Raw genomic sequence first — 26,137 nt, 5'->3', positions numbered from 1 at the left:
GAAAAATGCAAATCAAAACTACAATGACATAGCACTTCATACTTTACTAGCATGGCCATAATCCAAAGGATAAAACAGCAAGTTGTGGCAAGGAGGTGCAGAAAGTAGAACCTTAGCCTAGTGCTGGTGGGAATGTAAAATGGTTTTGCTGCTCTGGAAAATACTCTGGTAGTTCCTCACAAGATTAAGCATAGAGTTATCATAAAACTGAGCAATTCCACTGCTAGGTATATACTCAAGGGAAAATAAAACACATATCCACACAAAATTTCTATATGAGTGTTTACCATAGCATTATTTGTAACAGCTGAAAATTGTTAAAACTCAATATCCATCAGTGGATGAACGGAAAAACAAAATGTGGTATATTCATATACTGGAATATCATTCAGCCATTGTGGGAATGGAGTACTGATCCAAACTACAACATGGTGAACCTATAGGGAGTTAGTCAGAAAAGACTAAGTCACATGATAGTATTTATATGAAATATCCACAATAGGAAATCTATAAAGATACAAAATAGATTAGTGGATGCCTAGGGCTGCTGGTTGGGACAGGGAGAGACTGCTAATAGGTAAGTGATATCTTTTCAGAGTGATGAAATGTTTTAAAAACTATATTGTGGGGGCGCCTGGGTGGCTCAGTAGGTTAAGGCCTCTGCCTTCGGCTCGGGTCATGATCTCAGGATCCTGGGATCGAGCCCCGCATCGGGCTCTGCTCAGCGGGGAGCCTGCTTCCTCCTCTCTCTCTCTCTCTGCCTGCCTCTCTGCCTACTTGTGATCTCTGTGAAGTACATAAATGAAATCTTCAAACAAACAAACAAACAAAAAAACTATATTGTGTCGATAGCTGCACAAATCTGAATATTCTAAAAACCATTAAACTGTATACTTTACTGGGTGAATCATAAGCTATGCTAATTATACCTCAATATGTTTGTTAAAAAATAATGTAGGATAGGGGTCAGGATACGTTTGTATAAAAGGCCAAACAGTAAATGTTTTAGGCTTTTCCAGCCACACAACTATCTTTCACGTATTTTTCTTTCACATACATTCCCACATATATTTTCTTTTACTATCTTTTTATTATCTTTCACATATATTTTCATTCACAACTTTCCACGAATGTAAAAAAAAAAAGTTCCTAGTGCTCAGGCTGCAGAAACACAGGCCACCGGCCTGATTTGGCTAGACAGCAGTAGTTTATCCAACCCATTTTAGGAAGGAGATGTAGTTCCTCGATAAATTATAATGGCTGTATATTTTTTCCCGAGATTTGTTCTTTTATTTTAGAGAGAGAGTAATGGGAGGGGCAGAGGGAGCGAATCCTTAAGCAGACTCCCCGATGAATGCAGAGTAGGGGCATCGGGCTTGATCCCCTAACCCTGAGATCATGACCTAAGCCAAAATCAAGAGTCAGATGCTTAACTGACTGAGCCACTGAGGCGCCCTGCTGTATATTTTTTTATTGAAGTATAACTGACATACAATGCTACATTAGTTTCATTTGCACAACATATTCATTGGCCAATTCTACACATTCCTCAATGCTCACCACAATAAGTATAGTCACCATATAATGTTATTAAAATGTTAATGACTATATTCCCTGTGCTGTACTTTTCATGTTCACAAATTATATATTTTATAAGTGGTGGTTTGTATCTCCTAATCCACTTTTCCTATTTTGCCCATCACCCCATCCACTTCCTCTCTGACAATCACCAGTTTGTTCTCTGTATTTAAGAGTCTGTTTGCTTTGCTTGTTTTTTCCATTTTTTTCTTTTCCTTTTTAGATTCCACATATAACTGAGATCATATGGTTTATATTTCCTTTATCTGACTTACTTCACTTAGCATAATACTCTAGGTCCATCCATATTGTCACAAATCATCAGATCTCATTCTTTTTTATTGCTCAAAAAATTAAATCTAGAAGAAGTGGGAGAGGAAGATGGTGGCAGACTGGAGGACATGAGGTTCATCTCGTCCCATGAACACAACTAGGTAACTATCAAATCATCCTAAATACCCCAGAAATCAACCTGAAGACTGACAGAACAAATTCTACAACTAAAGGGAGAGAAGAGGCCATATCAAAGAAGGTAGGAAGTGTAGAGACACAGTTTTAGGGAGAAACAGATTACAAGTACTTCAGAGGAGAGGGAGCTGTCATTGAGAAGGGCAAGAGAGAGAGAAAGAGAGACTGAGACAGAGAGACAGGAGAGATAGAAAGAGAGGAGCATGTAAGGGAATGGACAAGAAGAACATTTCCCCAAAGCTACTGGCTTGGAGGAACTGAATTTCTGGAGTTCTTGCAACCAGTGAGGCTTACAGCCTGGAGTTTTAAGGGTCAGCAGTCTTGGCTAGGATAGGAACTTGAGGGTACTATGCTGCTCCTGGAAAGAAGGCAGGCAAACAACATGGGGTAAGACAGCATGGAAATAGGGATCTGAAGAATGTCTAGGGCATACAGTGGGAGATTATTCCTTCAGGCCTCTCTGGAAAGGAAGAGGTGACTGGTGCCATTTCCTCCCCCAGCCCTCCCAGCATAAACACAGAACCACCTGAGGGAAGCAGCTCAGCCCGGATACTGGCTGCCTAACTTGCTTACACAAAACCCCAACCCCTGTGCTCTGGTGGGACTACCCTTCTCAATCAAGCCTACTTCAGTCCCAGCATGGCGAGCCCCTCCCCTAGAAGACCAGCACAAATCCCTGCCCACACCATCTCTCCCAACCAGAGAGTTCTACAGGGCCTCTGTCTTGATGGAGTTGGTATCAGGTCTTATTTCACAAGCAAACTGCACCACACCTAGTTAAAACTTGGCACATGCAGGCTAGGGACCAAACACTGCCCACAACAGGCTAGGAGAACCTCTGCAGATGACTGGCCTGAAGGATACAGCAGGCAAAACATAAGAGCAGAGTGCACACGGCACACACCAGAAACACTCTGAAGCACCATGCCCTGGGCATGACATGAGCTCTTATTCATAAGGACATTACGTTCAGAAGCAGGAGACATAACTGGCTTTTCTAACACAGATGAAAGCAGAGACTCAGACAAAATTCCTGGATGTAGGAATTTATCCAAATGAAGGATCAAGATAAGGCCATGGCCATAGATCTAAGTGAAACAGATATAAGTAATGTTCCCGATAAAGAATTTATTCATTCATTCATTCATTCACTTTACAGAGAAAGAGAACAAGCGAGAGAGTGGGGGTAGATGCGGGGGGGGGAGAGAGAATCTCAAGCAAGCTCCCTGCTAAGCGCAGAGCCCAACACGAGACTCAATCTCATGACCCTGAGATCATGACTTGAGAGGATATCAAGAGTCAGTTGCTTAACTAACTGAGCCACCTAGGTGCCCCCTGATAGAGAATTTAAAGAATAATCATAAGGATACCCACTGGGCTTGAGAAAAGAATAGAAAACACCACTGAGAACCTTATCACAAAGATAAAAGAGTTAAAAAAGAATCAGAGATGAAGGGTACAATAAATAAGATCAAAAGCAGGCTTGACACAATGAACAACAAACTGGAAGAAGCAGAGGAATGAATTAGTGACCTAGAAGATAAAATAATGTAAAATAATGAAGCTGAACAAAAGACACAAAGAAGAATTATGCAACGTGAGAATAGACTTAGGGAACTCAATGACTCCATGAAATGTAGTAACATTCATATTATAGGAGTCCCAGAAGAAAGAGAAAAGTGGGCAGAAAATTTATTTCAGGAAATAATAGCAGAAAACTCCCCTAATCTGGAGAAGGAAAGAGACATTGAGATCTAGGAGGCAGAGAGGACTCCCATCAATATCAACAAAAGCAGACCAACACCAAGACATAGTGTAATTAAACTGGAAAAAGACAGTGATAAAGAAAAAAATCCTAAAAGCAGCAAGACAAAAAAGAGGCCCTTAAGGGAAACCCATAAGGCTAGCTAGAGATTTCTCAACAGAAACTTGGCAAACCAGAAGAAAGTGGCATGATATATTCAACATGCAGAATGGAAAACATCTGTAGCCAAGAATCCTCTATCCAGCAAGGCTATCATTCAGAATAGAAGGAGAGCAAGAGTTTCCCAGACAAACAAAAACTAAAGTAGTCTGTGACCACTAAATTAGCCCAGCAAGAAATATTAAAGTAGGGACTCTTTCAGTGCAAAGGAGAGACTACAAGTGAAAATGAAAAGAAAGGATCAGAGAAAATCTCCAGGAACAATGATAAAACAAATTATAAAATAGCACTAAATAGATATTTCTCTAGAATTACTTTGAACGTGAATGGACTAAATGTTCCAATCAAAAGACACAGGGAGCCTGAATGGATTAAAAACAAGACCCATTTATATGTTGCCAATAAGAGACTCATTTTAGACCTAAAGACACCTGCAGATTGAAAGTGAGGGGATGGAGAACCATTTATCATGCAAATGGAGCATAAGGAATAACTGGGAAGACATTGGGAGATGGAGAAGAGAAGTGAGCTGGGGGAAATTGGAGGGGGAGACAAACCATGAGAGACTGTGGACTCTGAGAAACAAATTGAGGGTTTTTTGGGGGGGTCGGGGGTGGTGTGAGCCTGGTAGAGGGTATTAAGGAGGGCACGTATTGCATGGAGCACTGGGTATGGTGCATAAACAATGAAATCTTGGAACACTGAAAAAAATTTTAAATTAAATTAAATTAAAAAAAAAAAAAGAAAGCCAGAGTAGTAATACTCATATTGTACAGACTGGACTTTTTTTTCTTGTATCTCCATTGGTATCAAGGTAATACTGGCTTCACAGAATGATTCTGAATGTGTTCCCTCTATTCCATAATTTGTAAGATTTTGATAAAGATTGTTACTAATTATATTTTTAATGTTTGGCAGAATTCACCAAGGAAACCATGTAGTCTTGGGCTTTTCTGTGTTGTCAGATTTTTTGTTCCTAATTCAACATTCACTTCTTGTTACTGGTCTAAGAAGATTTCTGATTTGTTAGGACAGCATTGTTTATAGTTATCTGTTATCACCCTACGTATTTCTGTGGTTATCTGTTATATTGTTATCCATTTCTCACTTTGGTTTTTGGGTCTTGTCTTTCTTCTAAGTTAATGTAGTTAAAGCATTGCCAATTTTATTTTATTTTATTTTGGAAAACCTGGTCATTATTTTCAATGTTATGTTATTATTTATTCTGATCTCTATTTTATTAATTTCTGATTTTTGTTTGTTATTTCCTTCCTCTACTAAACTTTAGCTAAGTTTCTTCTTTTTCTAGTTCCTTGTGGTATAACGTTGGTTATTGAAACATTTTTCTTAATACAAGCAATTTTAGCATAAATTTCTCTCTAAAATCCACTTTTGCTGTATCCCATAGTTTCTGGAATACTGTGTTTTCTTATCTATTTATTTATTAAAAAGATTACTTATTTATTTGACAGAGAGAGATACAATGAGAGAGGGAACACAAGCGGGGAGAATAGGAGAGGGAGAAGCAGGCTTTCTGCGGAACAGGGAGCCCGATGCGAGGCTTAACATGACCAGAGCTGAAGGCAGATGCCCAATGACTGAGTCACCCAGGCATTCCTCTTTTTTATGTATTCGTTCTGAGACATATTTTGATTTGCTGTTTGATTTCTGTTTTTTTTTATTTCTTGATAGAGAGAGAGAGGTCACAAGTAGACAGAGAGGCAGACAGAGACGGGGCGGGGGGAAGCAGGCTCCCTGCTGAGCAGAGCCCGATGTGGGGCTTGATCCCAGGACCCCGGGATCATGACCCGAGCCGAAGACAAGAGGCATTAACCCACTGAGCCACCCAGGCGCCCCTGCTGTTTGATTTCTTATTTGGCACCTTGCTTGTGCAGTACTATGTTGTTTAATATTTACATATTAATATTTGATATTTACACTGAGAAAAATGAGAAAAAAAGAAACAATACAACATACCAGACCTGTGGGACAATATCATATAGTCTACTATATATGTAATTTGAATCCTAGGAGGAAAAGAGATAAACAGGACAGAAAAAACATCTGAAGGGACAGTGGTCAAGAATTTTTCAAAATTAAAGACATCAAACCATAGTTGCAAAAATGCTCAAAGAATGGCAAGGATTTTTTTTTTCAATTTTAACCTAGATATACTATATTCGAACTGCTACAAAACAACGATAAAAGAGAAAATCTTATAGACAGTCAATGGGAAAACATAAGATATCTGTATATAGAACAAAGATGAGGCTAACAGACTCCTCAGCAATTGTGCAAGCCCAACAACAGTGGAGTGACATCTTTAAAGTGCTAAAATTAAAAATAACTGATGGCTCTAAATTCTACACACAGCAAAACTATGAAAAATAAAGGAAAAATGCTTTTTCAGAAAAAGATGGGGAAATTCAATAGATCGACAATACAAAAACTGTTAAAGTTCCTGAGGCAAAAGGAACAGGGTATCAAACAATGATCTGGATCTCAACAAAGAAATGATTCAAGGCAGCCCTTAAAATGTACATAAATTTAAAGAACATTTAACTTCTATTTAACAGCTCTAAAAGTAAATTTACAGCCTAATCAAAACTAAGAACAATATATTGAGAGTTTATAACATACATAAAAGTAAAATGTACAATAACAATAACAAAAGATGGAAGGGAAAGGGAAAATTGAAAGCATATCAGTGTAAGATTCTTATATGTCATGCATTAGTTAATATGTTCTCACTTTTTGGTTTGAACTTAAGTACAGATTTCATTTTCACCTGAAATAAATAAGCCTGTTCACACATGTAAAGAGTTGAAAAAAAGATTAAGTAAAGAAATACTATATGACCCGTAATGCTACTACTGGGTATTTACCAAGGAAAACAAAAACACTAATTCAAAAAGATATATGCATCCTTATGCTTACTGCAGCATTGTTTTATAATAGCCAAGATACAGAAGCAACCCAACTGTCCACTGATAGATAAGTGGATAAGAAGATGTGGTGTGTACATACACACACACACACATACACACACACAAAATGGTATATTACAACTGCTGTATTTTTTTTTAAGATTTTATTTATTTATTTAAGAGGTGGAGATCACAAGTAGGCAGAGAAACAGGCAGAGAGAGGGGAGGAAGCAGTATCCCTGCTCAGCAGAAAGCCTGATGCGGGGCTCAATCCCAGGACCCTGAGATCATGACCTGAGCCGAAGGCAAAGGCTTTAATCCACTGAGCCACCCAGGCGCCCCACAACTGCTGTATTTTTTTTAAAGCATCCCTCACTTCCCCCAAGCTCATACTCAGGAGAGTAAAGACAATGTTGATAAAACTATACATTCCATCTACATTCCTTCATCATCTACTTATTTGGAAATACTCAAATTTATGAGCATTTAGAGAACAAGGAGCAGATAAATAGAACAGAATTCAACAAGTCTTCATTAGACAAGCAGAACACCACCGTCTAATTTACAGGGACCAGACTCAGATGGTAAAAGGCAGAAATTCATCTTCCATTACCTAAACAGATATTCTTTCAAAAGCAAAGAAGATTATAGAAGGGTTACTAGGTTAGAGTTCTTAGAAACCATTAACATTTGCAAGAGAAAGAACACAAAAAAAAACAGTTGTTGGAAACAAAACAATTAAGGACTGTACTTAAGAGTTTGTGAAATTTCCCTCACATCAATTTGATCTCTATTCATTAAGATACAAAATTTAACAAAGTCAGGACCACCAATTTAAGGGAAAAACTTTTTTAAAAAAGATTTCTTTATTTTCCAGAGAGAATGTAGTGTGCGAATGGAGGGAGGAGCAGAGGGACAGGGAGAAGCAGTAGAGAGAATCTCAAGCAGACTGCCTGCCGAGCACTGAGCCCAGTGTGGGGCAGAGCTCAATCTCACAACCCTGAGATCCTGATTTGAGCTGAAATCAAGAGTCGCATGGCTCAACGGACTCTGAGTGACCGAGAAAAACTTTTTTTTTTTTTAAAGATTTTATTTTATTTGAGAGAGATACAGTGAGAGAGAGCATGAGCGAGGAGAAGGTCAGAGAGAGAAGCAGACTCCCCGTGGAGCTGGGAGCCCAATGCGGGACTCGATCCCGGGACTCCGGGATCATGACCTGAGCCGAAGGCAGTCGTCCAACCAACTGAGCCACCCAGGCGTCCCCCGAGAAAAACTTTTAAAAGGTTAAAAGCATTATGCTAAAATTAGGAAGTTATTACTCTTTTTAAGTAAAGCATAAGTCCTTATTGAGAATAAAATTGCATTTACCCATGCTTTTTAAGAAGCAAAATGATTGTTTTTGGTTTTGCTCTGGGGCACATAAGATTCTTTTCTCACATTCTTTTAAAATGGAAAGGTTTCTAAAAAGAGGTCCCTTTACTTCTCAAGGTTAAGGATTTTGTCTTCTTTATCTCCACTACCTAGCAGAATAATTAATACTCAAATGTTTTTTGAGTTGAAGTCAACAGGGAACAGAAAGGAAGGGAAATATGTTGGCAGAGATCTGGTGACAGTTTGTTCCAGATCTGAAGAATCATATGAAAGAAGCAATTAACGGAAGGAAGGAAATAAACAGCAAGAAGGATTTTATACCATTTGGAAAGAAAAGCTGGCAAGTATGGGAAATTGGGAAGTTTTCTTTGTCTAGGTAAGAGAGAAAAAGCAGAAAGAACCAGATCTTAAAATCATACCAAAAATGCTAGTGGTCCAACTTGGAGACAATTTTCTTAGATGTCGATGTTGGCATTTTCTTAAAGGGGTAAGGTTTACAAAGCTAAGAGTGGAATTGAGGCAAAGGTAGGAATTCTGTCTTTTTGTTGTTAAAACTGAATTACTGATAAAATATTTAAGGATGTGGGTCAAAGAAAGCAAATGCAATTAGAGTAAAGAAAAACAATCCAAGTAAATAATGAGCTGGCTACTGAAGCTGTGGAGATAGAAAAATTCTTCCTTAGAGAATGTGTAAAAAGCAACAAAAATAGAGAAACCTCTTTCTTATGGGCCACATATGATTGCAGGGAGATGATGAAGAATATCTAAAAACAGATTTGGAAAGAGTGGTCCATGGGAAGAGGCATTTTAAAAGAAGAGATACTCATTCTTTTTAAAAGAAGAGGCTAAGCCAAATGTGACCTTTTCTTAGGAAGGAATGAACCATTACAAACCTTTGAAATCAAGATGCTCCTGGAAAGGATGAAAGGGTTCTTTAAAGAGAATCAGAAAGAACTGCATCAGGGAAGGCAAACACACCAAATAGCACACTAAACTCTTTCTTGTGTTTTCTTTGAAGGTAGCACATTACCTGTTCAAAAGCTGTTGAAGCTTTTCTCCCTTGCTCTAGATCAACTGCAGCTGCCATAAGTAAACATGTTTTCTGTGCAATCAGAATTACTTGATCAGAAGGACAAAACTGGGACAGCTGATAAGAAATAACCAGAACATCAATGAATACTGTGAATTCTGCCAGGTGAAGAGAAACAATCAGAATGAAAATCAGCAACATCCTGTCTGAATGAAAAAATTCAGCTGGAAAAACACATCTCACCTTAAAAATGATATAGACTGTAACACTGATTTACAGTTTTAATTTTATATTACTTTCCATTGTTTTTAAGAACATTTCTGGAGATAAAAAGCTTCATTTCTTTGCAATTTTCCTATCTTCCCAGTGATAGGTACTGTCGTTTGGCCCTGTATTTCTATCTAGTGATTTATTTCTTGCTTTATGTTGTAATTTCTAAGTGATTTTTCCCCTGGCAAATAGATTTCCCCTTTGTATTGAACAGAGCTGAAATTAGCACATATATTGTCATGGTTGAAAGACACAATGTCAAATCTTGACAAGCATTATTAGGCATAACCTCATCATTAAACCTTGTCCTCTAACTTTAGGAAAAACTCCCAGCTTTAACTACAATAAACCTCTAGGCCACTGGGATTCTTACATAGAACCCTACTAGTGCTATCACAAATGTTCAAACTAAAACTAATTCATTTCACCTAATTTAAATGGCAATTATACCTGAACTTTCAAAGACTATTTCTTAATCTCCCAAAACGTTTAGTGATCATAATCATCACTGTCACTGAATTAACAGCATTTCAAAACACCTTATCTCTCTAAGTCTCAGGTTACTAATACATAAAATGAGGGAGTTATGCTAGATTATCTCTATAGTTCTTTCTAGTTCTAAAACTCTTAACATTTAATCTATCTCAACATATCAGATGATACACTCCTGAATGTGTAAGAGAGACATTCTTAGCCCCTCTCCTTTTATTTTCTCATCAATATTGCTTACTTTCTGGCATTTAGTCTTGACCTTAGAGACTAATGACTATTTAAAAATGCTTATAATTGCAAAGTAAGCTTACAAATCCTTACACAGAGAACCTGCTCTAGGAAAAATTATAAAGTAGGCCCAAGATTCTTAGTATTATTTTTACCTCCTCATTTCCCCAGATACCTATTATATACTCCTACAGATTTATAAACCTTCCTAATGTTTTATTGGTTGACAACTTAAGAGTATTCCTTTCCTAAAGAGAGTTATATTTTAATATAGGACTCTGGGAGACTGAATTCCTTCAAAAGCAAAGAAATAAGTCTCTTATGGTAAAACTTTAATCTCTCTGATGGTTGTTTATAGTATTTTGCTATGTGGAGAACTGCTTCATATCTGCACATTGTATCCTATAAGGAACAAATGCTCCTTAGGTCATTACTGTTTAGACATGTATTTTAAAAATTTCTAGATTAAAAGTCCATGCCACTTTATATTTTGCCCTTGAAAATAGCCACAGTGGTCTATCTTTGTTGTGGTCCATTCGTGAGATACTAGAAGAGACTTACCTTATAAGAGAGGATGAAAAATTCTCTCATTGCCACTGGGTCTTTGCCACATTGCACAGCCAAGTTCCAAGCTGAAAGTTAATATGAAATGATAAGATTATGAAAATCTGTTTAAACTGTACCACTATAATCTTTACTACCTGCATTTTTTAATATTAATATACTTATGAGGGGTTTCTTGGGTTAAAAAAGCTAACTTTAGATTTTTAGAGAAATTTTTTCATGTAAATTTAGAGACTTTTATAACTTCCAATCTTTGAATCTTGCCAATAACTAATGGAGGTAATGCTGATTTTTTTTAATAAAAACTGGGAACATAAAATACATCATTTTTTTTAAAAGATTTTATTTATTTGACAAGGATCACAAGTAGGCAGAGAGGCAGGCAGAAAGAGAGAGAGAGAGGGAAGCAGGCTCCCTGCCAAGTAGAGAGCCCAATGCAGGGCTCGATCCCAGGACCCTGGGACCATGACCTGAGCCGAAAGCAGAGGCCTTAACCCACTGAGCCACCCAAGCGCCCCTCATACAATACATTCTTAGTTGGAATTGATCCCTCTAAAAAATAAGGATCACCAAGGAGCTCACCACTGGAATTCATAAAAGTATGTTAAAATTCAAGAAAGAGGTGGGGAGCTAAGATAGCAGCTTGCCTCATCCCTTGAACACAGTTAAATAACTAATCAAATGATTCTGAATACCTAAGAAATCAACCCGAGCACTGGCAGAACAAACTGCACAACCAGAGGGAGAGAAGAGTCCACACTGAGGAAAACAGGACGTGCAGAGATGTGGTTTTAAGGAGAAATGGGTCATGGGTGCTGTGGAGGGGAGGGAGCCCTGGTTGTGGAGAAAGGCAAGAGACAGTGGAGCACACAAGGATATGCACAAGGTGAACACTTCCCCAAAGCCACTGGCTAGGAAAATGAGAGGGGCTGATTTTTGTGAGTTTTTGCCACCAGTGGGGCTCAAAGACTGGATTTTTAGAGGTCCGTGGGCATGGCTGGGATAGAGCCATAAGGGCACTGCTGCACTCCTGGAAAGAAGGCAGGCAAGTAATCCTGGGGGCAGACAAGGCAATGTGAAGATTGTCTCTGGCACATGGGGAGAGACTGTGCACTCTTCTTGGAGCACATCTGTGAGAGGTGTCATTCTAGGAGTTGCCTCTCCAGGGACAAAAAAGCGAGCCAGCAGGTGCCATTTCCTCCCCACCCCCTCCCCAGCATAGGCAGAGATACATGCTGAGGGCGGCTAACCAGGATGCTGGTTGTTTAGCCTGCTCTGCTCCAAATCCCACACCCTTGCACTCTGGGGCAGCTGCCCTTCGGGGTCAAACCTGCATCACCCCTAACAGAGCAAGACTCTCCCCAGAAGACAAGAGCAGGTCCCTGCTACCCAGGTTGCTAAAGTTTGGAGTTTCACTGGTCAGCACACTTGGCTAGGATAGAGCCCAAAGTGCACTGCACTGCTTCAGGCAGGCAATCAACCTGGAGACAGTGTGAAAAGAGCAATCTGAAAAATGCCTGGTATATACAAGAGGAAATTATTCGCTCTTCTGGGAGTGATTCCCTCAGAACGGCAAGCATGGAAACCACACTCCAGGAAAAATGGAGCTGGCTGGTGCTTTTCCCCTCCCATGCTCCTTGGCATAAACGAACTTCAGGAAACAGAACAGCATCAACACTGGCTTCCTAACCCGCTAATACCAAGTCTTGGCCCCACTGTGCTCTGTTGATACTGCCCTACTCTGGCAAGTGTGCCTCAGTCCCAGTGCAGCAGGCCCCTTCCCTGGAAGGCCAGCAGAAACCTCTGCATGAACCTCAACCACTGACCAAAAAGTTTTGCAAGGCTTCTTCAGTTCTAGTAGAAGTAGCATCGGGTCTCATTAACAAGCAGACCAGAGCCTGCCTAATTAAAACTCCCTACATGGGGTACCTGGGTGGCTCAGTGGGTAAAAGCCTCTGCCTTCGGCTCAAGTCATGATCTCAGGGTCCTAGGATCAAGGCCCACATCGGGTTCTCTGCTCAGCAAGGAGCCTGCTTCCTTCTCTCTCTCTGCCTGCCTCTCTGCCTACTTGTGATCTCTGTCAAATAAATAATCTTTAAAAAACATACAAACAAAAAAATACTCCCTACACTCTGGCTAAGGTCCAAACACTGCCCGCTGCAGACAAATGACCTGAGGAATAAAGCAGTCAAACCACAGCAACCGAGTGCACACAGCACATACAAGAGACACTCCCTTAGTGCCCAGGCCATGAGCACTATGTGACCTCTTTTTCATACAGACGTTACTCTCAGGAGCAGGAACCATAACAGGCACACAGAAGAAGGCAGAGACATAGACAAAATGCCAAGATGGAGAGATTCATCTCAAAAGAAGGAACAAGAAAAAAAAAAAAAAAGAAAGAACAAGAAAAGGTCATGGCTAGAGATATAATCGAGACAGATATAAGTCATATGCCTGATGCAGAATTTAAAGCAACAATCATAAGGATACACACTGGGCTTGAAAAGAGCATGGAAGACTTCAGGAAGACCCTTATTGCAGAGATAAAAGAGTTAAAAAAACAATTAGACATGAAAAATGCAGTAATTAAGATTCAAAACCAACTGGATGTAATGATGACAAGGATGGAAGAAGCAAAGGAACAAATAAGTATAAAGAAGATAGAATAATAGAAAATAATAAAGCTGCACAAAAGACAGAAAGGGTAGTTATGGATCACGAGAACAGACTTAGGGAACTCAGTGATTCCATCAAACGTAATATCATTCATATCACAAGAGTCCCAAAAGAAGAAGAGAGGGAAAAGGAAACAGAAGGTTTATTCAAGGAAATCATAATTGAGACCCTCCCTAATCTGAGGGAAAAAACAGACATATAAATCCAGGAGACACAGAGAACTCCCATTAAGATCAATAAATGCAGACCAATACCAAGACACATTGTAATTAAATTTGCAAAATGTGGTGATAAAGAAAAAATTTCTAAAAACAGCAAGACAAAAGAAGTTCTTAACTTTCAAGGGAAGACCCATAAGGTTAGCTGCAGATCTCTCCACAGAAACTTGGCAAGCCAGAAGGGAGTGCCATAATATATTCAAAATGCAGAATGGGAAAAATCTGCAGCCAAGAATACTCTATCCAGCAAGGCTATCATTCAGAATAGAAGGAGAGAGAAAAAGTTTCCCAGACAAACAAAAACTAAAGGAGTTTGTGACCACTAAATCAGCCCTGCAAGTAATATTAAAGGGTACTCTTTGAGTGGGAAAGAGAAATTAAAAAATGACAAAGACTAGAAAGGATCAAGCAAAATCTCCAGTAACAATGACAAAACAAGCAATAAAATGGCACTAAATACATATCTATCAATAATTTCTGTGAATGTAAATGGACTAAATGTTCTAGTCAAAAGGTATAGGGCGTCAGAAAGGATAAGAACACAAGTCCCATCTATATGCTGCCTACAAGAGACTCATTTTAGACCTAAGGACACCTGCAGATTGAAAGTGAGGGCATGGAGAAACATCTATCCTACTAAGGGATATTTTTTAAAAATGAGAGTATCGATATTTATATGAGACAAACTGGACTTTAAAACAAAGACTATAACAACAGACAAAAAAGGGCCCTATGTAATAATAAAGGGGACAATCCAGCAAGAAGATGTGAGAAACAAACTGAGGGTTTTGGAGGGGAGGGGTGGGTGATGGGTGAGCCTGGTGGTGGGTATTAAGGAGGACACGTATTGCATGGAGCACTGGGTGTGGTGCATAAACAATGAATCTTGGAACACTGAAAAAAAAATTAAATTTAATTAAAAAACGAAGATCTTACAATTATAAATAGTTATGCAACCAACATTGGGGCACCCAAATATATAAAAAAATTACTAACAAATATAAAGGAATTCATTGGTAATAATACAATAATAGTAAGAGACTTTAATACCCCACTTATAGCAGTGGACAGACCATCTAAGCAGAAAATCAACAAGGAAACAATGGCTTTGAATGACACACTAGACCAGATGGACTTAACAAATATATTCAGAACATTTCATCCTAAAGCAGCAGAATACACATTCTTTTCAAGTGCACATGTGACAGTCTCCAGAGGAAATCACACACTAGGTCAAATCAGGCCTCAACAAGTACAAAAAGATTGAGATCATAACTTGAATATTTTCTGACTATAACACTATAAAACTTGAAGTGAACCACAAGAAAAAACTAGGAAAGGCCACAAACACATGGAGGTTAAACAACATGCTACTAAAGAATGAATGGGTCAATCAGGTAATCAAAGAAGAAATTAAAAAAAATACATGGAAACACAATGGTTCAAAACCTTTGAGATGCAGCAGAAGCGGTCCTGAGGGCAGTATATAGCAATATAGGCCTACCTCCAGAAGAGAAATCTCAAATAAACAACCTATGTTTAAACCTAAACTACCTAGAAAAAGAACAACAAATGAAGCCTAAAGCCATTAGAAGAAGGAAAATAATAAAAATTATAGCAGAAATAAACTATAGGGAAACTAAAAAAAAAAAAAACCAGTAGAACAGATAAATGAAGGGGCATCTGGGTGGCACAGTCAGTTAGGTGTCCATTTCTTGGTTTTGGCTCAGGTCATAATCTCAGGGTCCTAAGATCAAGCCTCTTGCCATTCCATGATTCCTTCTCTCTCTCTACCCCTCCCCTCTGCTGTGCTCTCTCTCAAATAAATAAATAAATATTTAAAAACAAAAATAAAAACAGAGCAATGAAACCAGGTACTAGTTCTTGGGGGAAAAAAAAACAATAAAATTGATAAACCTCTAGTTAGATTTATCAAAAAGAAAAGATAAAGGACCCAAATAAAGAAAACCACAAATGAGAGAGGGCAAATAACAATCAACACCACAGAAATACAAACAACTGTAAGGAGAATCTTATGAAAAATAATATGCCAACAAACTGGACAACTTAGAAAAACATGGATTAATTCCTAAAAACATATAAATTACAGAAACTGAAACAGGAAGAAATAGAAAATTTGAACAGACCGATAACCAGGAAAGAAACTGAATCAGTAATCAAAAATTTCCCAAACAAAAAAAAGTCCTGGGCCAGATGGCTTCTTAGGGAAATTTTACCAAATATTTAAACAAGAGCTAATACCTATTCTTTTCAAACTGTTCCAAAAAATAGAAAAGGAAGGCGAATTTCCAAACTCATTCTATAAGGCCAGCATTACCCCAATTCCAAAACTAAACAAAAACTCTACTAAAAAATGAGTACTACAGGCCAATATCTCTCATGAACATGGAGAAGATCATCAGAACGTTAAAAACAGACCTGGCCTACGATCTAGCAACTGCACCACTAGGTATTTACCTGAAGAATACAGAAATACTGATTCAAAAGGCTACATGCACCCTGATGTTTTTATAGCAGCCTTTTCTACAACAGCCAAATTATGTAAACAGCCCAAATGTCCATCAACTGATGTACGGATAAAGATGTGGTATATAGGGGCGTCTGGGTGGCTCAGTGGGTAAAAGCCTCTGCCTTCGGCTCAGGTCATGATCCCATGGTCCTGGGAACGAGCCCCACACTGGGCTCTCTGCTTGGTGGGGAGCCTGCTTCCCTCTCTCTCTCTCTCTCTCTCTCTCTCTGCCTGCCTCTCTGCCTACTTGTGATCTCTGACTGTCAAATAAATAAATAAAATCTTAAAAAAAAGATGTGGTATATATACTCAGCCATAAAAAGAATGAAATCTTGCCATTTGCAACAATATGGATGGAGCTACAGAGTATTAGGCTAAGTAAAATAAGCCAGTCAGAGAAAGACAAATACCATATGATTTCACTCATATGTGGAATTTAAGAAATAAAACAGATCAACACAAGGGGAAAAAAAGACAGGCAAACCAAGAAACGAGATTCCTAACTATAGAGAACAAACTGAGGGTTGCTGGTGCTGAAGTGGGCAGGGGGATAGGTTAAACAGTGATGGGTATTAAGGAAGGCATTTGTGATGAACACTCGTTGTTGTATGTAAGTGATGAATTGCTAAATTCTACACCTGAAACTAATATTACATTATATCTGAGCTAACTGAAATTTAAATAAAAACTTGAAAAGAAAAAGAGTTCAGCAAAGAACAGGGTACCCTAGAATCAAAGGCTGAAAGAAACTGCTATATTCACATCTTCCACAGAGCACTGGACGTCTCCATCTGGCAACATTTAGCATAATCTTCACATTAGAAAATTAAAATTAAAATTCAGTAAAAGAAGTACTGGAAAATAACTTTTCAATATTCCAAAAGATCGAAGTCATTAAACCTTTCTACAGTTTAAATGCGTGTTACTTTCAATTAGTTGCGTAAGTTTCTGAGAAGCCAGATTGCTGAGTTTATTCCATTTTCTCCTAGCTTAGAGTCCAAGTAAACCCCGTAAAGCAGAAGAAAGATTCACAAAAACCAGTCCACTTTGTGACATTACTGCTTAATTGCTCCTGATTACTTATCACTGTAATAACTGCCTCCACAATTTTTATACTTGATCACAGCCAAAAGGCCAAGAAGCAACTGCCTCCACAATTTTTAAGTGTTTTTACTGAAATTAAGCCTAATAAAGTAAATTACACAACTTATAATTGGTTAGCTTGATTAATTTTCAAAGTGAATATAATGATGTAACCAATCCAAATCAACACAGACCTTGATCATTACCAAAAACTCAGAAGCAACCCAACCACCCCTATTCAAGTCCAACTCCCTTCAAGGGAAACCACTATTTTCAGTTCTAATATCATAAGTTAGTTTTGCCTGCTTTTTTATCACATATAAATGAAATCAATGTCTGACTTTTGTTCAACATAATGTTTGTGAGATTCATCCTATTTGTTGCATGTAGTTTACTTTTTGTTTTTATTTTTTATGTAATCTCTATGGCCAACATGGGGCTCAAACTCATGACTCAGAGATCAAGAGTTGCATGTTATACTCACTAAGCCAGCCAGGCATCCCATAGATAGTTTATTTTTGATGAATCAAATTTAGAGATAAGTTAGGTACTCTATATCAAATTTAGGAGCATAGCCTTGGGGACCTGCAGTTGTAAGTCCTCATTTTATTGTCAGACCCATTTCTAGAGAAAAAGAAAACTAATATTTATTGAGTACCTTACTACGTCCCAGGTACACACATGGTTTTATTTAAAACACTTTACTAGCCCTATGAAGTATGTATAATTGTTCCCCTTTAATAAATAATGAAACTGAGATTAAGGAAGTTATCCTTATAACCATAGCTACACATAAAAGAGCCAGAATTTGGGGCATCTGGGTGGCTCAGCTGGCTGGGTGTCTAGCTCTCAGTTTCAGCTCATGTTGTGGTCTCAGAGTCATGAGATCAGGCCCCATGCGCAGCGGGGAGTCTGCTTGTCCCTTTCCCTTTCCTCCTCCCCCTGCTTGCTTGCTCTCTCTCAAATAAATAAATAAAATCTTCTAAAAAAAACCCCGTAATTTGAATCCACCGATGTCTGATTCTACCACCACCCAGTTTCCCATAGCTACAGAATATCCTCTTACCTATTTTTCGAAACCAATGAGCTTCATTAGCCCTTGAGTCTGAAGTCGAGGGCTCTCCATTGAAAGACTGGGAGAGTTTCAGGAGTGCTGCATTGAACAGAAAGATTTTATAGTGAGGTCTTCTATTTTATACTCTAGCAAAATTATTACTACTGCCTTAAAAATAGTCAAACATGAGTTTGAAATTAGAAAGTTCTTTTTGTTTAGGGGTATGCATAGGTACATACCAAAAGTAATTAAAATGACACAAAGCATTACCAAAGCTCCAAGAAGCAGTTAACTCAAACTCTGGTGGGGAAAAACACATCTTTGGAGAGATTTAAAATTTTACCTAATCATTCACCACCTGAGGCAGAAAAATAGGATTTACACATAAGGAAATAAAAGAATAGGAACAATCATTAAAAAGACTGAAATGGAGGGGTGCCTGGGTGGCTCAGTGGGTTAAAAGCCTCTGCCTTCGGCTCAGGTCATGATCCCAGGGTCCTGGGATCGAGCCCCGCACTGGGATCGAGCCCCGCACTGGGCTCTCTGCTTGGTGGGGAGCCTGCTTCCCCCCTCTCTCTGCCTTCCTCTCTGCCCACTTGTGATCTCTGTCAAATAAATAAATCTTTTAAAAAAAAGACTGAAATGAAGATTGAGAACTGGAAGGGTATTGACAGGCTGCCGTAATACTTACTGAGCTCCCACAGCAAGCACACCAAAGAACCAGAACATGCTGTCATCACAAGACATTTATTACATATCCATATACCCTTCTCAAAGGTAAGAATACCAAACAGCCAAGTTTGAAAACCTTGGTTTCTTTTTCTAAGATTTTTAAAAAGATTTTATTTATTTATTTGACAGAGATCACAAGTAGGCAGAGAGGCAGGCAGAGAGAGAGGGGGAAGCAGACTCTCCGCTGAGCGGAGAGCCCAATGCGGGGCTCGATCCCAGGACCCTGAGATCATGACCTCAGCTGAAGGCAGAGGCTTTAACCCACTGAGCCACCCAGGTGCCCCTTTTTCTAAGATTTTATTTGACAGAGAGAGACAGCAAGAGAGGGAACACAAGCAGGGGGAGTGGGAAAGAGAGAAGCAGTCTTCCCGCCGATCAGGGAGCCTGGTGCAGGGCTCAATCCCAAGACCCCAGGATCTTGACCTGAGCCAAAGGCACACAATGACTGAGCCACCCAGGCGCCCCTGGGTTTCTAAAAGCCTTGGTTTCTAAACCACTTTGTTACATTTAACATCTTAGTGAAAGGTATTTGAGGTGTAAAATTGAACTAGTGAATAAAGAGAAGAGAGTTTCTAAGATGTTTTGGACATAAGGAAGTAGGTACTTGGGTAGTGGAAATAGGAAGAGCTGTTAGGCAAAAGTGACACTGGCTAAGAAAGCACAGAGTTGAAAAAAAGAAATTGATGTGGCTAGGAGGTTAGCTTAAAGTGAAGAGGGAGGAGATTTTAGTAGATAGAGGAGATGACACAGCCTTGGGTAGCTCGATAAACAAGTTTCAAAATAATAAACTATCTGAATCTGATTCAGAGGGCATGAAAATTAACAGGGTGCACAGCATTTTTATTTGTCTTGATCCTTTTTCACCTGTTCTATTCTTAGGTTAGGATCAAGTAGCAATAAGGACAGACAGAAAGGACAGAAGGAAAGAAGGAACTCTCTTTTTAAAATAAATTGGAATATGGGATGCCTGGGTGGCTCAGTGGGTTAAGCCTCTGCCTTTGGCTCAGGTCATGATCTCAGGGTCCTGGGACCGAGCCCTGCATGGAGCTCTCTGCTCAGCAGGGAGCCTGCTTCCTTTCTCTGCTTGCCTCTCTGTCTGCTTGTGATCTCTCTGTCAAATAAATAAATAAATAAATAAAATCTTTAAATAAAATAAGGTAAAATAAAATGAAATAAATTGGAATGAAAGGAGAGAAGAAATCTCATTTGGAAATGAATGTTAGTGATGACAAACTTTCCTCTGCTTGTGAATAAAGAAAACAAAGTAGACTTCTATGGCAAACATTAATAAAAGCATGAAGCTTCACTCAAACATGAAGTCTGTCTGAGTCATGTACCTGGAGAATAGAGGACAGAGGGAAGATGAAGGACTGAAAATAACCAAGACGATATTTACCCGTATTCAAGCAAGTCAAAAGTCTATCCATTTCTTTCTTTCTAAAAAATAAAGAAAAGAGTATTTTCCTACTGTTCCAAAGCTTTACTACAAAAAAGTACCAAAATGAGACCCCAAGAGAGCTACACAAAGATAATGCAAAATTGTGAATTTCATTGTTCAAAGTTTCAACCTATCATTTCAACCCTATTTTTCACTACAGGATACTGTTCCTCATTCCCCAGCGTTCTCATATTTTTTCTGTCTTCCCCTTCTACTCTTACTCTGAGCAAAGGATTTCAATGGCTGATAAGGGTCACTGAATTTGAAAGCAGAGAGTGATTTTTGTGATTTTCAAGCTTTTTCTTTTTTGAAGAAGGGAATTAGAAACCTTGTTTCAAATAAACTTTAATGAAAATCTAATATACAAGAAAAGATGTAAGTTTAGCTACTCTGTTTAAACCAGTGGTGGGTAGAGGCCTAGAGCCTCATTTTCCTGGAAGTCCCTGAGGCAGTGCCACAGAATTTCCAGGGTTCTGAAATATATTTTAAAAACCACTTATCCAATCCAGACTCTTCATTTTATAGATGAGGAAACAGAGCTGGAAATGGAGGATGATGTGTCTAATATCATGTAATTAATGACAATTCCAGGACTACTACACAGGTCTCTTGACCCTTTGTCAAATTTCTTTAGGGGGTATATAAATTTTAATGGAGGAAAACATGTCACTTTACTGAACAAAGGAATGAATATGGAAGTACTGGCAAGCTCAACTAAGGATGTTAAGAGGAAGTAGAGTATACTATTAGACTGGCATTATCATGAGGAGTTCTAGTATTACATAATAAAGACCATGCTTCAGGAAAAGTAGCAGCTTTCTCAGACATAAATATTAGAAGTCTGGTTTACTTAAAATAACTTCGTAAAGTAAACTTCACTGATGTGAATTTCAGCTGATCTAAAGTTGACATCCTCACTTATTTAATTCAGTGGCTATAAAATAATCTAGTAAAGGTCCATTAACACAAATACATAGTATAAAATAAGAATGAGGACCTGGATAGGGATGTATATACAGTCTACTTAAAAGCCAAACTGCTTAAAAAAATTTTTAGCACGTGAGTTGTTATAATACTCAGGTAGATACTGCTAAATGAAAACCATCAGTTTTTTCAGAAGAGAAAGGAACTTTAAAAATTACCCAGTCTAGCTTTTTTATTTAACAGATGAAAAAAATAAAGCTTAGGTAAGTTAAAATAAGTTGTTGTCTAAGATGAACTGGAGTTAGTGAAATAACTGAAACTGGAACTTGCTTCTCTGACTCTTCCACTGAATGGGCTTTTTTTTTTTTAATAATCTTTGTTAAATAAGGTGCTGACTGCTATCTGAAAACACTGCTAGCAGATGTTCTTTATGACTATATTTATTATAAAACAATAAAGATCGATTTTTAAACTATTCTGTAATTTAAGTTTACCATTAATTTAAATAGGATTCCTTTCCTTTCCCCATTTCCAAATTGGTTTTAATGAATAAGGTTTGACTATATGTCACAATTACATGGAATATGAAGCACTTAAGACCAGTACTAAAAGTCTTCTTGTAAAGAACTGATTGATACTCAGCTACTTAAATAAACTGAGTGACTATTATATGTCAGACACTGTCCTAGGTTTCACAGATACAATATAAATACAAATAGTTCTAGTCCTCAAAGAGATCTTATAATCTACTAGCTATGTTTGGTTTCTGAGTTTCTTTTCTTTTTTAAAATTTTTAAATGACTTTTTAAAGTTTTGAAAATTGCAGTATAGTTGACACATAATGTAACACTAGTTTCAGGTATACAACACCATGACTGGACAGGTCTAGACATTATGCCATGCTCACCACAACTGTAGATGCCATCAGTCACCATACAAGGCTATTACAATACCAATGTATTTTTAAACTTTTTATTGTGGAAAATTTCCAAGATGTTTCTATGTTAACAGACAAGTGCATCCTCATATACCCATTACCCAGCTTCAGTAATTATTAAACTCATCATCAATCTTGTTTCAATTCTACCTCCACCCATTCCTTTCCCTTCCCTATTATTTTGAAGCCAATTCCAGACTTCCTATCATTTCATCCATAAATATTTTAGGATGTATCACAAAGAGAGAAAGATTCTTTTACAAAACATAACCACACTATCATATGTCTAAAAATTAATGTCTTAATATCATCAAATATTTGGCCATTATTGAGATTTAAAATTTTTCAATATCTTTTTTTAGTTTTTTTGCATTCCCTTCTAATATATTCATAGAGTCTGTAAAGAAGAGGCAAAATTAATGCTTGGGTAAAATTTGTGTTATGAAAAAAGTTAATTCATCAGTCCAATATTATCTTAGTCACAGATTATTTCCCAAAGAATTTAGCTGAAGAAATGTATTGCCTCTGGGTACAAATTATATATAAAGCAAAAGCAAAATAGAGATACACTATTATAGAGTTTCTATCTAAATAGAGAATACAGAGATGAGCGATTACTTCTCTGAAAGTTATCCCTAATCAACACCTGCAATAGAGTTTTCTTTCAAATCATTAGGAGGTAGTGAATTTTGTGAATTAGAAATTGGTGACCTAATTCTTCCACCAAGTGTTAAGTTCTTGATGTCTTTTGCCACAGAAACTCTGAACAGAAAGATATTTGAGTACTCCTGCTGAGCTGATACAGATTCAAAATCAATGAGCTGACCAGGTTATATGTTTCTGTGGCAAAGTAAGATATATAACTATATATGTCTCATGTTAAGAAAGGGGGAAATAGATGCAATACAATAGTAAATCATACCTAACGTTACTGAGGGCTCAGTAAGTGCTTGGCACTCTTCTGTTTTCACGTATTTACTCATTGAGTCATCACAGCAACCCCATAAGGTAGGTACTATTCTAGTCTCATTTTACAGATGGGGAAATAAAAGCCCAGGTTACACATCTAATAAGAGGTAGAGCCAGGATATGAACCCAGAAAGACTGGCCCCTGAGCCTATATTGATCTTACTATACTGGACATCTCTCAACGTAAGGTTTATATTGGAAGTTACATATAATTATTCTAATGGAATCATTATTATTATTCTAATAATAATTATTCTAATGGAATCATTTCTGTTGAAATAACTTACTTGCTTTCAGATTCTGGCATCTGAGAAACTCTTGGGAGAACTAGACGAAACAAACACCTGTATGATAAAGTAATACAAAAAGTGATGCTTAGGAAAAACCATGTGAAAGAGTATTTACCACCTTATTAATCTTAATTACCCCAGGAGGCAGAGGTGAGAAAAGAGAGGGTAAGGAGGAGCCTAATTTTATTTTACTTATAGATCTTTGTATTGTTTTAATGATTGTAATGAAAACATGCAAATTTTGTAAGTTGGGGAGAGTAATTTAAGAAAACCATTTAAAAGCAAAAGTTCTGTTTATGACAAATTCTTAAATATTTCCACTGTTTATATATCACTGCTCCAAATCACCTGCTAGAACATCAGGTATGAAGTACAAATCTTTTTTTTTTTTTTTTTTTTTTTAAAGATTTTTTTTATTTATTTGTCAGAGAGAGAGAGGGAGAGAGAGCAAGCACAGGCAGACAGAATGGCAGGCAGAGGCAGAGGGAGAAGCAGGCAGGCTCCCTGACGAGCAAGGAGCCCGATGTGGGACTCGATCCCAGGACGCTGGGATCATGACCTGAGCTGAAGGCAGCTGCTTAACCAACTGAGCCACCCAGGCGTCCCTGAAGTACAAATCTTAATGTTTTTCTTAAGGAGCCTGGAGCTGGCCTTTGGGTACCACGTAAACTAAAATGACTATTCTTTCAAGGGGATCTTACAGCATGATGAACTAACAAAATAAGGTAGCTTATAAAGTTTTAAATGCTAAAAATCTTCTTTAAAATACCATCTATCCTGAATGATTTTAGATACTTATCTGACTGAAGGAATGTAAGTAACTTAAGACTCCTCTGATAGTTATTTCTGTGACTCCATTCCTTTTCAAATGTAGTTGACCAATAAGAAAACCACTATAGAACCATTCTGGTTTCTGACTTTGCCACTGACATATTCTCAGTTACATTAGAAGCTATCATGCCCTAACCTCATCCTCTATCTTACTACTGTATGTAAAAGTTCCCTTTTGATAAACCATTTTCCCTCACAGAAAGAGAAAAGGGGGAAAAATCAAATTCAACTGGTGTCTTTTTTTAAAAGATTATTTGAGAGTGCATGTGTCCGTGCAGAGCAGGGGGAGGGACAGAAGGAGAGGGAGCAACAGACTCCCTGCTGAGCAGGGAGCCCAAAGAGGAGCTTGATTCCAGGACGCTGAGATCATGACCTGAGCCAAAAGCAGATGCTTAACTGACTGGCACTCCCAACTGATATCTTTTTTTTTTTTTAACTTTAAGCATCCCTATCAAATTTCCAAAGACATTTTTCACAGAAATAGAAAAAAATATCCTAAAATTCATATGGAAACACAAAATACCCTGAATAGCTAAAGCAACCTTGAGAAAGAAGTATAAAAAAGCTGGAGACATCACACTTCCTGGTTTCAAACTATACCACAAAGCTATAGGAATCAAAATAGCATGGTACCAGCACACAAAAAGAACAGAATAGAGAGCCCAGAAATAAACCCATGTATAAACCATGTATAGACCATGTAAACTAATATTTGAGAAGAGAGCCAAGAATATTCAATAGGGGGAAGACAGTCTTTTCAATAAATGTTGTTGGTAAAACTGGATATTCACATGCAAAAAAAAATGAAATGGGGCCACCATCTTTCACTACTCACAAAAATTAACTTGAAATGGATTAAACACTTAAGACCTGAAACCAGTAAACCTCCTGAAAGAAAACATAGGGGAAAAGCTCTTTGACAATGACTTTTTGGACAGGACACCCAAAGCACAAGCAAAAGTGGGCAAGTGGGACAGCATCAAACCACAAAGCTTCCGTATAGCAAAGGAAACAAAATGAAAAGGCAACCTACAGAATAGGAGAAAATACAAACCATGTGTCGGATAAGGGGTTACTATACAAAACAAATAAGAAGCATATACAGCTCAGAAAAAAATAGAAATAACATAAAACAAAATAGAAATAATCTGATTTAAAAATGGCCAAAGGACTTGAATAGATATTTTTCCAAAGAATACATGCATGGTCAACAAATACATCTTTTCAGATGGTGAACATCACTAATCATCAGGGAAATGTAAATCAAGACCACAAAGAGGCATCACCTCACACCTGTTAGAATGGCCAGTATCAAAAAGACAGATACGTTTTGGCGAGGATTTGGCAAAGAGGAAAACCTCTGACATCCTTGGTAGAAACAGAAATTGGTACAGCCACTAGAAAATAGTATGGAGGTTCCTCAAAAATTAAAAACAGAACTACCATATGATCCAGCAATCCCACTTTTGGGTATAGATCCAAAGGAAAGAAATCACTATCTTGAAAAGCTACCTGAACCCTCATGTTCACTGCAGCATTATTCACAATAGCCAAGACATGGAAACAACCTAAGTATCCACTGATAGATGAATAGCTAAAG

The 26,137-nt window shown here is 37.9% G+C and overlaps 1 protein-coding gene across 2 annotated transcripts in view; it reads right to left on the bottom strand.

Moving 5' to 3' along the window:
* Positions 1 to 26,137, bottom strand: part of TEX11 (testis expressed 11) — a 292,212-nt gene that overhangs the window by 78,984 nt on the left and 187,091 nt on the right. Inside the window, exons 20-24 of one of the 2 annotated variants that reach the window (XM_032847753.1) lie at positions 23,704 to 23,760; positions 20,545 to 20,585; positions 18,429 to 18,515; positions 10,850 to 10,920; positions 9,299 to 9,415 (exon numbers count right to left, since the gene is read on the bottom strand). In XM_032847753.1, coding sequence (XP_032703644.1) covers positions 9,299 to 9,415; positions 10,850 to 10,920; positions 18,429 to 18,515; positions 20,545 to 20,585; positions 23,704 to 23,760 — 373 coding nt within the window. The remainder of the gene's footprint in view (positions 1 to 9,298; positions 9,416 to 10,849; positions 10,921 to 18,428; positions 18,516 to 20,544; positions 20,586 to 23,703; positions 23,761 to 26,137) is intronic. The other variant, XM_032847754.1, reaches the window with a different exon arrangement.

Source organism: Lontra canadensis, unplaced genomic scaffold (genome assembly GCF_010015895.1).
Source record: "Lontra canadensis isolate GAN:19392208 unplaced genomic scaffold, GSC_riverotter_1.0 scaffold193, whole genome shotgun sequence".
In the NCBI taxonomy this organism is placed as follows: Eukaryota; Metazoa; Chordata; class Mammalia; order Carnivora; family Mustelidae; genus Lontra; species Lontra canadensis.
The sequence above is the reverse complement of the archived record's forward strand: the minus strand, read 5'-3'. Positions and strand labels throughout refer to the sequence as shown.